Source organism: Heterodontus francisci, chromosome 9, assembly GCF_036365525.1.
Source record: "Heterodontus francisci isolate sHetFra1 chromosome 9, sHetFra1.hap1, whole genome shotgun sequence".
NCBI lineage: Eukaryota > Metazoa > Chordata > Chondrichthyes > Heterodontiformes > Heterodontidae > Heterodontus > Heterodontus francisci.
The window spans coordinates 116,240,094-116,255,366 of NC_090379.1; the positions used below are offsets into that span (position 1 = coordinate 116,240,094).

The window sequence follows — 15,273 nt, forward strand, 5'->3', positions numbered from 1 at the left end:
AAGAGCCATGAGGCAGATCTATGGTCAAAGAAATAAAGATCTTGCTTTTACATTTCTGTTTCCTTTATTATTTCCATTAATATAAATTTTACTATATTATTTATTTATAAAATAAAATTAATATGAATTTCTACTATTCCTTCCATTTCCCTTCGACATGGTACCCTTGGTGATATCATCCGAAAACACATCAGATTCCACACCCAGCTCTATCTCGCGACCACTTCCCTCTACCACTCCACTGTCTCCGATTTGTCACTCTGCTTGTCTGACATCCAGTACTGGATGAACAGAAATTTCCTCCAACTAAATACTGGAAAGACTGCAACCATCGTCTTTGGTCCCTATCAGAAACATTGTTCCCTGTCCACTGATTCCATTCCTGGTAACTGTCTTAAGCTGAGCAAGTCTGTTTATAACCTCAGTGTTGTGTTTGACCCAGAGATGCGTTTCTGGCTACATATCCGCACCATCACCTGGACTGCCTACTTCAACCTCCATAGCATTGCCCGACTCCACCCCTGCCTCAGCTCATCTGCTGCTGGAAACCCCTCATTCATGTCTTTGTTACGTCGACTCTTGAATATTCCAACGCTCTCTTGGCAGCCTCCCATAAAATTATGCTCCTCCAAAACTCTGCTGCCCCATCTTAAATATCTCCAAATCTCATTCACCCATTCCCCTTGTTCTTGCTGACTGTCACAGGCTCCCCGTCTGACCGTGCCTCAATGTTAAAATCCTCATCCTCGGTTTCAAATCCATGGCCTCACCCATCCCTATCTCTGTAGCCTCCTCCATCCCTTCACACCTTTGAGATTTCTGCACTCCTTCAGAAATTCCCTCCGTAAAACTCTCCACCTTTAAGACACTCCTTCAAACCTACCTCTTTCATCAAGCATTTGGTCATCTGTCCTGATTTCTCCTTCTGTGGCGCAGTGTCAAAAAATATTTTTATATATTTTTTGTTAAGCACCTTGGGATGTTTTACTCTGTTCAATGTGCTATATAAATGTAAGTTGTTGCTGATATTGTTGTTGCTTTTATATAGCATTTTACCAAATCCTCAGAACATCCCAGAAAACTTCACATCCAATCTATTACTTTTGAAATGTAGTTGCTGCTGTTATGTAGCCTGAACACAAGTCAATTTGCACACAGCAATGTCTCTCAAACAACAATGAGTTCAACTGTTATTGGCGGTACTCACCGAGGAAGGATTTCTGGCCAGAACACCAAGAGAACCCACTCCTCTACAAGCAGTGTCATGGGATCTTTTACAATCACTTGAATAAGCAGATGAGGCTGATTTAATGTTTCATCCAGCACCCCTGACAATGCAGCACTTCCTCAGAATGACACTGACGTTTCAGCCTAGATTATACGTTCAATCCTATATTGAGGCTTGAACTGTCAACTTCTGACCCAAAGGCACCAACTGAGACCTCGCTGACGCGAGAAGAACTGAGTGAAGACAGAAAACACAGGCTTTTCAGTCTTCTAAGACAAAGATTAAGAGTGGACTTTGACTATATTGAAAATGTTGGTCCCTTTAATTAACCAGGACTTACTTCAGTATTAATAGAGAGCAGGTGATGCTCATTAGAGCATGGCTCCCCGACCCGAACCCGACGGGAGCCGACAATATGTGTCGGGTTCGGGTCGGGTCGCTCTTCTGGGTCCGGCATTCAGGCTCGGGTAATGTCGTGTTGGACATACTCTATCACCACCTCCATTACGTGGCTCCAATATTAATGTACTTTTTGGACTTGAAAGGTTGTTTAGTTACAGTTTTTTTAAGCTTGTGCAGATAAGTGACAAAGTGAAAAATGGAAGCTAGGTTAACTGATGGTCGGGTCGGGTCAGGTGCGGGAAAAAATGAAAGGACTCGGGCTGGGTTGGATGTGGTTCTGTCGGGATCAGGTCGGGTTTCACTTGCAGACCCGAGCAGGCCCTTAATGCTCATTGCAGTTTGTATTGAAGGGCTGGGTTTTTCCCTAGTCAAGGAGTTATTTCTGGACAGGGAGTCAGTCCAGAAGGGAAGAGTGGGAACTGGTATTGGTACTGAACTGTGGACTGAGAATAAAACAGTTGAGGATCAGAGACTGTCTCCTGCTTCCTGATTTTGGTGAATGGATATCTGCCAATTGAACAGACTTCAGGGATCTATTTAAAATAGTGAACAACAGTGGCACAGTGGTTAGCACCGCAGCCTCACAGCTCCAGGGACCCGGGTTCGATTCCGGGTACTGCCTGTGTGGAGTTTGCAAGTTCTCCCTGTGTCTGCGTGGGTTTTCTCCGGGTGCTCCGGTTTCCTCCCACAAGCCAAAAGACTTGCAGGTTGATAGGTAAATTGGCCATTATAAATTGTCACTAGTATAGGTAGGTGGTAGGGAAATATAGGGACAGGTGGGGATGTTTGGTAGGAATATGGGATTAGCGTAGGATTAGTATAAATGGGTGGTTGATGTTCGGCACAGACTCGGTGGGCCGAAGGGCCTGTTTCAGTGCTGTATCTCTAATCTAATCTAATCTAATCTAACAAGACACTACTTCATTTAACTATAACGGTAGAGTAAGGGAGTACAGGCTCACAAGGAAGATTTTGGACTGCCACCAGAAGGCTCTTCGACACACTTCCAGGCACAGTAGTGGAAGTGACAATCCTGGGATGACTTCAGAACAGCTGGGTTCTGTTTTGAGGGAATCTTTCTGAACAGGCAAACTGTATCGAACCAAACAGGCTATCTCATCCAAATCTTGTTGGTATTATGACTACAAGTTGAGCAGTATGTCGCGTTTTTAAAAGTTATTTTCTGCCTTTTCCCAGTACGTGTGTGTGTGTCTGCACAGTGTTTTGAGCCATGTCTGAGGGAAAACTGCTCACAGACTTCCATCAGTGTTGTTCTGGATGCAATCAAGGCTCACGAACAGAAAGCTCTTGTTGCTTAATTAGCATACCACATTAAGCCTTTAATCCAATATTTCTCCAACTGCACAGATGTTACTGGATGGGAGGAGTCAGCTTTAGGTGCTGTACCAGAGGTTGAACGAGCTTTATAACCTTTTAGAGATATTATATTTCTGCTCAGGAAAGTGAGAAAGTTTAGAAGTCAAAGTCAGCATCAAGAACCTGCGGTACAGCCATCTGCATAACAAAGCTCCCTCAACTCTGCGCAATAATACACGAAACCACAGGTTCGGAGTAGTACCCCTTGTTGGACAGGTGTGACTTTTCATTCAGAAGCCACAGGGATGACTGGTGCAGACTGCTAACAATCCTCCTCTACCATCTCTCAGTGAGCTGACTCAGTGTCTCATCCATCTTTCAGCTGGGACGTTAAACCGAGGCCCTGCCTGGCGCCTCTACAGGACGTGAAAAATCCCATGGCACTATTCGAAGAGCAACAGAGGAGTCAATATTTAGCCCCCCACCAACATCACTAAAAAATATTAGCTGGTCATTAGCTAATTGATCTTCGTTGGACCTTGCTTTGTGCAAATTGGCTAGCATATTTATTACAACAGTGACTACATTTTAAAAATGCTTCATTGGCTATAAAGTGCTGTGGAATGGCCTGAGGTCATGAAAAGCTCTGTATAAATACAAGTCTTTCTCTCCTTTTCTAAGCTCAGTTTGTGCCCTGGTGAACTTAGGCGAAAGCTCATTTCATTCGTGACTCCCATAGACCGAGAGGGGCACCTTTATGTCACCTGTCTGGTCTGAGTTCAAACCCATTGCTTCATCGAAACCTCTCCCCACCATTTTACAATGAGCAGTTTATTTCTACAAAACGATTTATTCAACATAAGAGGTCAGTATTGGTGTTACGCACTGAAAATGTGAGAATGTTAATAAGCCTGTATGCAAAACAGAATCTGCCATTTCACAATGAGAGGATACGTAAAGAAGTCATGTTATCATAAGCAGAGCATGAATTTTTTTTGGGATTTCCCATCTGTTTCGTTTGCCTCAACTCAATTTATTACCAAGATAGTTATCAACTAGTGCTTCAAAATTATATTCAGCTCATGTTGCAAATGAAAATTTTGCATGTTTAGCTGCCCAGTAAATGCCCGTACTTACCCGATATTAAGCGGGTTAGGTGCTTCTGGATAACTCTGGGTGCTGCCACCACTCTCTGAGAGGCAGCAAACTGCAGAACTGCTTTCAGGCTAATACCCTACAATTAGAAATAATCGGTCACAAGTCAGAATCTGCTTTTCATCAGCAACACATAATTTTCTGAAGACCAAGGGAATAAAAAGCCCAGCTTACTCTAGGTGTAGATTAAAGATGAAAAGCCAAGTCTTCTTATGGAGGCTGAAAGAACGGAAGAGCTAGTAACAAGTACTTTGCCTTGATTTTTGCAGAAGAGTGTGATAGTGAGAATGAAAGCGTGCAAGAGAAGGAGATGGAGCAATTAATTAACTATAGATAAGTATGCCGGTCTGGAAATAAACAGAGGAACTCAAAAGTGCAAAGTGCACTGAGTTCCTGATGGGAAGTATTCCCAGAAAGCCAGGGAAGCTAGAGAGTAGTGGCTCTGATCACAATCCTTTAAGTATCCCTAGATGTGGAGGTTGTACCAGAGGACTGGAGGGTTACCAATTTAACATCTCTGTTCAAAGAGAGGGGGGGAGAGAGAGATAGATAGATACCAGGTTGACAATAAACCAGTCAACCTAACATCAGCAGAAGTCATGATGCAAGAAGTGGGTTAATACTGATTTATTTTATATTAATTTCTTCAATTTTCTGGCTTTTGACTGCTAAGCAAGTTTCTGTTAGAAGGTTGGAAATAACAATTTCGTTTCTAGTGAAATGTTCAGTGGGAACTACAAGTTACCAGACAGAAACTTTAACTGATAAACATTCAGCTACAATTCATTGACCTAGCAGTTGTCCTCCTAGGGAAAACATGTCCAAGGGCACATCTGTGCAAATCCTGGGACCCTTGTAACTGTCTCCAGTTGAACGACTTGATTAACAATTCAGTCAAGATGAAGGCTTGGAGTGTTATTCACATTAAAACTAATTGGATGAGGTAATATTTTGAAGCATGTGGACTGTCAGATAATCAGACTGTAAGAAAGGTATATAAAAAGGGGTGCTAAGAGTAGATACTTCAGAACTCGATTAGGCTCGGCCAGCCTCCCTTCAAGCTTGAAACCTGTGACACGGTGAATTCTCCGGTCTTGTATTGTCACTGTGATCCTAAGTACATGTGCAAGGATTAAGAAAATCAATGAATAACTTTGAACCCTATTATCTTGTGGAATTACTTATTAATTTATGAGAACATCCATTCCCTAACAATTATATGGGATAACATTAAATCTCACCAGAAAAACATGGGTTCATTAAGGACAGCTGACATGGATTTGTAAAAGACAAATCACATCTTGGAATATATAGAATTCTTTGAGGAAATGGTAGAACTGTATTGATAAAGGAAAGGTTATGAATGTCCTTTAAATAAGGTGCATAGATAGCAAATTAAAGAACAGTGAACAGAGGGTGATGGCTAATGTATCCATTTTTGGACTGGTGGGTTGTAAACAGTAGTATTGCTCAGTGGTGGGATCACTACTTTTTTATATACAGAGTGGTTACCTGTGAAGAGGCCAGAGTGTGACACAGGTTAGTAGATGAAATTTAATGGAGACAAATATCAGGTGTTTCATTTTGGGAGAAAAAAATAAGGAGAGAACATATATATTAAATCATAAAACGAGTAGTTGAACAGAGAGTTAGATGCTTAGGTAAGCAGATCTTTAAAAGTGGGAGGCCAAGTCAATAAATGCGATTTTAAAAAAAGCATGCTGAATTTTATAAATTGGAACACAGAGTACATAACCATAAAGACAACGCTAAACCGACACAAAACATAGGTTAGGCCACAGTTAATTGTTTACTTGAATATTGCGCCCAGTTTTACTTCAACAAATTTGTCAAGGCCACAGAAAGAATGCAAAACAGACCCACTAAGATGATACCAGAAATGAAGGACATCTTGGAGAAACAGGGGCTCTTTTTAACAGAAAAAAAGGTAAGTGGAGATTTGATAGAGGCATTTAAAATTATACGGCATAAATTTAGGATCAAAAGAATGAAGGGAAAGGATGGGAAAATCCATCAGGCGGGAAGTGGATAGATATTTGAAAGGTTATAGGGAACTAGCAGGGGAATGGGACTAAATGGATTGTTCTTTTAGAGACCTCCTCAGACCAGATGACCACCTTCTGTGCTGTAAAATTCATGATTCTAAGACAATCTCAGCATTAACTAAGTCCATGTTCACCATTGTTTATATGCCCATGAGTTTTATTCAACTAATTTTTATAACAGAACTTTAGTAATTATAGCAGAGAGTAGTCATTCTACCTGTCTGTCTGGCAGTGATCCGAATAAAACTTTGTCCTCATCATTCAGTATATTCTCTGCAGGAGAGGGAAAGTAGCGTTAAAAGTGGGAATAACTGATTTGTTTATAACTGTATATCGATCATTGTACATGAATAAACTTGTCAACCATTTTTCAATACTGTCTGCAGTAAAGATTCACTGGGGTAGATAGACAGAAACTATTTGCTCTCGTGGGAGCACCCAGAATCTTAACATTAGAGCTAGGCTATTCACAGCTGATGTCAGAAGCATGTGTTTACACAAAGATAGTGGAAATTGAGAACTCCCTTCCCCAAACCACCCTCACCTCCACCCTCAGTGGCAAAAGCTGTTGAGGCTGGGGGTCAACTGACAATTTCAAAACTGAGATTGATGAAATGTTATTAAGAGTTACGGAACAAAAGGGATAAATGGAGTTAAGACACACATCAGTTAGTTATGATCCAGATCAGTCATGATCTAATTGAATGGCGGAACAGCGGCTGAATGGCCTACTCCTGATCCTTTGTTCCTCTTATGGCTTTCATTAAAAGGAAGCTTATTTACATCACTTTATGATGGAGTTCGATTCTTTTGAAAATTTCCATCTATTTATCGTGTCTAAGTTCTATGATCTGAAGAGATTGAACACATGCATACAAAAAAAAGAGTAGACCATATGGCCATTGAGCCTGCTCTGCCATTCAATATGATCATGGCAGACATGATCTTAGGCTTCCATTTTCCTGCCCACTTGCCATATCCCTTGATTCCCTCAGAGACCAAAAATCTGTCTATCCCAGCCTTAACTGTATTCAACGATGGAGCATCCACATCCTTCTGAGATAAAGAATTCCAAAGATTCACAACCCTTTGAGTGAAGTAATTCCTCCTCATCTCAGTCCTAAATGACAAGCCCTTTATCCTGAGACTGTGCCCCCGTGTTTTAGATTCTCCTACCAGCGGAAACAATTCCTCAGCGTCTGCCCCATCCAGCCAATTCAGCATCTTGTCTGTTTCAATGAGATCTCCTCTCATTCTTCTAAACTCCAGTGAGTATAAGCCCAATTTACTTAGCCTCTCATCATAGGTCAACTCCCTTATCCTAGGGACCAATTTAGTGAACTTTTGCTGTACTGCCTCCAATGCAAGTATATCCTTTCTTAAAAGTGAAGACCGAAACTCTGCACACAATATTCCAGATATGATCTCACCAAAACCCTGTACAACTGTAGCAAGACTTCTTCATCCCTATACTCCAATCCCCTTGCAATATAGGCCAACATACCATTTGCCTTCCTAATTACTTGCTATACCTGCATGCTAACTTTCTGCGTTCCTTGTACAAGCACACTCAAGTCTCTTTTAACATTAATATTTACAAGTTTCATACCTTTAAAAAAATATTCTGCTCTTCTATTCTTATGACCAAAGTGAATAACTTCACACTTCCCTACATTATACTCCATCTGCCATCTTGTTGCCCACTCACTTAACCTGTCTATATCTGTTTACAGCCTCCCTGTGTCCTCCCCACAGCTTACCTTTCCATCTCCCTTTGTATCATCTGCAAACTTAGATACATCACTCTCTGTCTGTTCATCTGTCATTAATATAGATTATAACTAGCTGAGGCCCCAGCAATGATCCTTGTGGTACTCTACTACTTACTGTCTGCCAGCATGAAAATGCCCTGTTTATGCCCACTCTTTGCTTCCTGTCCATTAACCTATCCTGTATTCATGCTAATATATTACCCCAACTCCATGAGCCCTTATCTTGCCTATTAATCTTTTGTGTGGCACTTTATCGAATGCCTTTTTGGAAATCCAGATATACTACGTCTATTGGTTCCCCTTTATCTACCCTACAAGATACATCCTCAAAAAACTCAGATTGTGGGTGACCCTATTTGTGAGGGAGAATGAAAGGGGTATAGGGGATGTTGAAATCTGGTTTATGTCAAAATCTAGTCCGATGTTCCTGCTCATCAGGCTTAGTGAGGTCCAGCTTCCCTAGAAAGCTCAATGCAAATGGCAACTGAGCTGGGGATCCAAACATATCTCCAGGATCTCCAAACTTTGTTCTACCAGGCCATTACAGGACTTTAAATATGTTCCTGTTTCTAGTGCTCTCTGAGGAGCACCTAGGATGAGCTGCAGAGGGGATATGAGAAGGAAAGCGAGACTAACTGACTAGCTCATTCAAAGGGTTGGCACAAACACGATTGGTTCCTGGGATGAGAGGGTTGTCCTATGATGACAGGCTGAGTAAACTGGGTCTAAACTCTCTGGAGTTTAGAAGAATGAGAGGTGATCTCATTGAAACACACAAGATTCTGAAGGGGTTTGACAGGGTAGTCAGTGAATGGTTGTTTCCCCTGGCTGGGGATCCTAGAACACGGGGACACTGTCTCAGGGTAAGGGGTCGTTCATTTAGGACTGAGATGAAGAGAAAGCATCAAGTGATTAAGGTCTAGAATGCACTGAAAGTGGAGGCAGGTTCAATTGAAGCATTCAAAAGGGAATTAGAATGTTATCTGAAAAGAAAGAAAGTGCTGGGTTATGGGGAGAAGGCAGGGGAATGGCACTAAGTGAATTGCTCATTCGGAGAGCCAGTGCAGACACGATGGGCTGAATAGCCTCCTTCTGTACTGTAACAATTCTGTGATTCTATAATTTTGTAAAATTTCTTCACTGAAAGGATTGTGCATCTTTGGAATTCCCTACTCCGGAGATTAGTGGATGCTGCATCCTTGAGTATATTTAAGGCTCAGATAGACCGATCTCTCAGGGAATCAAGGGATATGGGAAGCAGGTGGGAAAGTGGAGTTGAGGCAGAAGATCAGCCATGGTTGCACTGAATTGCAGAGCAGGCTTGATGGGCCATATTGTCTACTCCGGTTCCTGTTTCTTATTTTCTTATGGCTGTATTGTATGATTTTATGAACTCGTGCTCAATGCTACAGAATCAGGATAGAGTTACAGGTTCCATTTACTCTGCCTGGATCCCAATTTGAGCTGCAATATGCATGGTGGTCAGTGAGTAAAAGCTGCAGAATTTTAACGGATCAAGAAGTGGGGGCTCAAGAGATTGAGCAAGGCTGAAAAAAATCAATTGAAGGTGGGAATCTTGCCTGGATGGTCTCTGGCAGCCAGCTACAAGAAGAATTAGGAGTAAGGCACACCTGCTCCTCATAACTACAGCACTCTGGGCACAGGAACAGGAGGAGGCCATTCAGCTCAAGCCTGTTCAGCCATTCAATTAGATCATCGGTGATCTGGTTCTCACACTCCATTTGCTTACTTTTGTTCCATAACCCTTCATACACTTACCTAACAAAAATCTTATCAATTTCAGGGCTGCTGGATGAAGGAAATATTTAAAAATACACAAAGGGGATAGCTTGTTCAAATAAAGGACAACTTCCAGCAATTTTAAGACAGCATTAACCCAGAAACTGAAAAGTGTAACTAGATATTGCATACCTGTGGACTGAATGGTAAAGGCACAAGCACTCCATGCCATCACTGGAACTCTAGCATCAGCTTCATTGGGAGCAACCTTCAACCCTATTCGGTACACGGCTGTAGCGAACAACTGCAGCATTTCAACAATGCTTTTTGAATACTTGATCCTGTACAGGTACAGAGAAAGAGAGCAAGGATTTAGAAAAAACAACTATATTTTACTTATTTTAGCATTATCCTAATTCTAGTTTAATAACCCATTTATTCCCAATTTTCTCTCCTTTTCCCCTATGGACAGTGACATAAGAACATAAGAACCAGTAGCAGGAGTAGGCAATTCAATCCCTTGAGCCTGCTCCGCCATTCAATACGATCATGGCTGATCTCATCTCAGCCTCAACTCCACTTTCCTGCCCGTTCTCCATAACCCTTCAACCCTTTACTAATTAAAAATCTGTCTATCTCCTTCTTAAATTTACTCAATGTCCCGGCATCCACTGCACTCTGGGCTAGTGAATTCCACAGACTCACGACCCTTTGAGAGAAGTAATTTCTCCTCATCTCTGTTTTAAATCTGCTACCCCTTATCCTAAAACTATGACCTCTCGTTCTAGATTGCCCCACCAGAGGAAACATCCTCTACTTTGTCAATCCCCTTAATCATCTTATATACCTCAATTAGATCTCCTCTCATTCTTCTAAACTCGAGAGAGTAATGGTCTAAACTGCTCAATCTCTCTTCATAAGACATAGAAACATAGAAAATAGGAGGAGTAGGCCATTCGGCCCTTCGAGCCTGCTCCGCCATTCATTATGATCATGGCTGATCATCCAACTCAATAACCTGTTCCCGCTTTCCCCCCTAATCCTTTGATCCCTTTAAACCCAAGAGCTATATCTAACTCCTTCTTGAAAACATACAATGTTTTGGCCTCAACTGCTTTCTGTGGTAGCGAATTCCACAGGCTCACCACTCTCTGGGTGAAGAAATTTCTCCTCATCTCAGTCCTGAAAGGTTTACTCTGTATCCTTAGACTATTACCCCTGGTTCTGGACTCCCCCACCATCGGGAACATCCTTCCTGTATCTACCCTGTCAAGTCCTGTTAGAATTTTATAGGTTTCTATGAGATCCCCCTCACTCCTCTGAACTCCAGCGAATATAATCCTAACCGACTCAATCTCTCCTCATACGTCAGTCCCGCCATCCCAGAAATCAGTCTGGTAAACCTTTGCTGCACTCCCTCTATAGCAAGAACATCCTTCCTCAGATAAGGAGACCAAAACTGCACACAATATTCCAGGTGTGGCCTCACCAAGGCCCTGTCTAATTGCAGCAAGACATCCCTGCTCCTGTACTCGAATCCTCTTGCTATGAAGGCCAACATACCATTTGCCTTTTTTAATCGCCTGTTGCACCTGCATGCTTACCTTCAGCGACTGGTGTACGAGAACACCCAGGTCTCACTGCATATTCCCCTCTCAGTTTGTAGCCGTTCAGATAATAATCTGCCTTCCTGTTTTTGCTACCAAAGTGGATAACCTCACATTTATCCACATTATATTGCATCTGCCAGGCATTTGCCCGCTCACTTAACTTGTCCAAATCACCCTGAAGACTCTCTGCATCCTCCTCACAACTCACCCTCCCACCCAGTTTTGTGGACAAACCCCTCATCTCTGGAATCAAATAGTGAACCTCCTCTGAACTGCCTCCAATGCAACTACATCTCTCCTCAAGTGAGGGGATCAAAACTGTACGCAATACTCCAGGTGCGGTCTCACTAATGCCTTGTACAGTTGCAGCAACACTTGCCTACTTTTATACTCTATTCCTTTAGCAATAAATGTCAAAATTCCATTTGCCGTCCTTATTACCTGCTGTACCTGCATACTAGATTTCTGCAATTCATGCACGAGGAGACCCAGATCCCTCTGCACTGAAGCACTCTGAAGTTTCTTTCCATTTAGATAATAATTTGCCTTTCTATTCTTCCAACCAAAATGGATAACCTCACACTTACCCACGTTAAACTCCATCTGCCAAATTTTGGCCCATTCACCTAACCTATCCATATCCATTTGTAAATTTCTTATTTCTTTATTGCAACTTACTATCCCACCTATTTTAGTGTCATCTGCAAATTTGGCTATAGTACCTTCTATCCCTGCATCCAAGTCATTAATATAGATTGTAAATAGTTGGGGCCCGAGGACCAAACCCTGTGGCACCCCACTAGTTACATCTTGCCAACCAGAAAAGGACCCATTTATCCCGAATCTCTGTTTTCTGTTGGTTAGCCAATCCCCTATCCAAGCTAATAAATTGCCTCTAACCCCAGGTGATCTTACCTTGTGTATTAACCTTTTCTGTGGCACCTTATCAAATGCCTTCTGGAAGTCCAGATATACTACATCTATAGGATCCCCATTATCCACTTAACTTGTTACATCTTCGAAGAACTCTAACAAATTAGTCAAACACGATTTACCCTTCATAAAACCATGCTGACTCTGATGGAATGCGTTTTGTCTTTCTAAATGTCCTGTTATTACTTCCTTAATAAAGGATTCTAACAATTTCCCAACGACAGGTGTTAAACTAACTGGTCTATAGTTTCCTACTTTCTGTCTCCAGCCCTTTAACATATTAACATTTTTCCAATCCACTGGAACCTTTCCCACATCCAGGGAATTTTGGAATATTATAACTAATGGATCCACTATCTCCACTGCCACTTCCTTTAAGACCCTAGGATGTAGACCATTAGGCCCCGGGGACTTGTCTGCCTTCAATCCCAATAGTTTGCTCAGTACTTTTTCCCTAGTGATGATGATTGTTCTAAGTTCCTCCCTTTCTATAACCTCTGCATTACCTGTTACTATTGGGATGGTACTAGTGTCCTCCACCGTAAAAACGGAGGCAAAATACTAATTTAGTGTCTCCGCCATTTCTGTGTCTCCCACTATTAACCCCCCAGTCACATCCTCCAAGGGACCAACATTCACTTTAGCTACTCTCTTCTCTTTTATATACTTATAGAAGCTTTTGCTACCTGTTTTTATATTTTGCGCTAGTTTCCTTTCATAATTTACCTTTGCTCTTGTTATTACTTTTTTAGTAACCCTTTGTTGATCTTTAAAAGTTTCCCAATCTTCCAGCCAAACACTGGCCTTTGCAATATGGTATGACTTAGTTTTTGTCTTTATGTTATCCTTAACTTCCTTGCTTAGCCATGGATGTTTTTTCCCCTCTTACAATCTTTCTTCCTCTATGGAATATATTTTAGTTAGGAGGAACTGAATATCTTCTTAAACATCTGCCACTGCTCATCAACTGTCCTACCTTTTAGTCTTCATGCCCAGTCCAGTAGGGCTAAATCTGTCCTCATGCCTATGTAATTACCTTTGCTTAACTCCAGAACGCTAAGGTTCAGCTCTATGGATGCTGAAAGCCCTCCAAAAACTCATCCTTTTGTGTCATTTCTCACTGAAGCTGGGAGAGATCCTATTCTCACTCAATTTCCACAAATGCAAATTGTAAAATTTCTAATATTCATTCTTGGGATTCGAGAGTCAGTGGCCAGGTGCCCAACCCTCTCTGTCCTTGAGAAGATGGTGGTGGCTCCTTTTCTTGAACCATTGCAGTTTGTGTAAAGGTTCTCCCACAGTTCTGTTAAGTAGGGAGTTCCAGGATTTTGACTCAGTAATGATGCATCTTACAGCAGGGCAGCAGACATTTGGAAGCAGAAACCTCGAGCAATTTTTACCCTTCCCTCACCCAGGAACATCGGGGTCAACCAAAGAGGCCCCAATGCCACCTTGCTAGAGATGAACCTACTCAATAGACACCAGGGACTGAAGCTCTGAAGACATTCAGACAACAGTCAGGGGCTCTGGAAACATGGCTGACACATTGATCTCAATCTGGTTCCATCCTTTTTTTCAAAAGAAGCGGCAGGTATCTATTAGGCACCTCCCCAGAAGAACTGAGATTAGGAAGTCAAAGTGAGGAATCTAGACAATTGTGTCACCACTCCATGGCAACTGCTCATGCATAGTCCAGCATGGTGTTTCAAGTAACATGCCACTGCCTTCAATACTTAGTTAAATGAATACAACTTTTTCACACAGAACCATATAAGAGAATGCTAAAAATAAATTGTTACGTACGGTGACTGTACTCCAAAGCTGAGGATGGATCTAAATTCAACAGGATTCTTCCATGAGACTGGACCCACTTGAATTAGGTTGCTTTCCTCTTCTAGGAAAAAAAAGGCAATGACTACTGACTCCCCCCACATCATTACAAGAGCTTTGTGTGTTACACCAAAATTGCATACCTTGATGTCTATAGAAAAAACAATGAAGCAGAGCAGCACGTTGGTGCTTCAACTGAACCAGTAAGTTAACTCGGAGAATAACTCCACTATCCATACACTTCTTCTCTTCTTCTTTGGCCTCCTTGTCTCGAGAGACAATGGGTAAGCACCTGGAGGTGGTGGTTTGTGGAGCAGCGCCTGGAGTGGCTATATAAGCCAATTCGAGGGTGACAGACTCTTCCACAGGTGCTGCAGATAAAATTGGTTGTCAGGGCTGTTACACAGTTGGCTCTCTCCTTGCGCTTCTGTCCTTTTTCCTGCCAACTGCTAAGTCACTTTGACTCGCCACACTTTAGCCCCGCCTTTATGGCTGCCCGCCAGCTCTGGCGATCGCTGGCCACTGACTCCCACGACTTGTGTACAATGTCACAGGACTTCATGTCACGTTTGCAGATGTCTTTAAAGCGGAGACATGGATGGCTGGTGGGTCTGATACCAGTGTTGGGCTCGCTGTACAATGTGTCCTTGTGGATCCTGCCATCTTCCATGCGGCTCACATGGCCAAGCCATCTCAAGCGCTGCTGGCTCAGTAGGGTGTATATGCTGAGGATGTTGGCTGCCTCAAGGACTTCTGTGTTGGAGATACGGTCCTGCCACCTGATGCCAAGGATTCTCCGGAGGCAGCGAAGAAGGAATGAATTGAGACATCGCTCTTGGCTCTTGCCGTAGAGCAAGGTACTGAGGACACAGGCTTGATACACTCGGACTTTTGTGTTCCGTGTCAGTGCGCCATTTTCCCACACTCTCTTGTCCAATCTGGACATAGCAGTGGAAGCCTTTCCCATGCGCTTGTTGATTTCTGCATCAAGAGACAGGTTACTGGTGATAGTTGAGCCTAGGTAGGTGAACTCTTGAACTACTTCCAGAGCGTGGTCGCCAATATTGATGGATGGAGCATTTCTGACGTCCTATCCCATGATGTTCGTTTTCTTGAGGCTGATGGTTAGGCCAAATTCGTTGCAGGCAGCCGCAATCCTGTCGATGAGTCTCTGCAGACACTCTTCTGTGTGAGATGTTAATGCAGCATCATCAGCAAAG

At 42.4% G+C, this 15,273-nt stretch overlaps 1 protein-coding gene across 2 annotated transcripts in view; it reads right to left on the minus strand.

Annotated features, from left to right (window-relative positions):
• The window catches only part of ubr1 (ubiquitin protein ligase E3 component n-recognin 1), a 212,272-nt gene that overhangs the window by 29,468 nt on the left and 167,531 nt on the right, over positions 1-15,273 (minus strand). The window contains exons 34-37 of one of the 2 annotated variants that reach the window (XM_068039752.1): positions 14,027-14,114; positions 9,873-10,021; positions 6,386-6,441; positions 4,085-4,181 (exon numbers count right to left, since the gene is read on the minus strand). In XM_068039752.1, the coding sequence (XP_067895853.1) occupies positions 4,085-4,181; positions 6,386-6,441; positions 9,873-10,021; positions 14,027-14,114 (390 nt within the window). Of the gene's footprint in view, positions 1-4,084; positions 4,182-6,385; positions 6,442-9,872; positions 10,022-14,026; positions 14,118-15,273 lie in introns of both variants that reach the window. The other variant, XM_068039751.1, reaches the window with a different exon arrangement.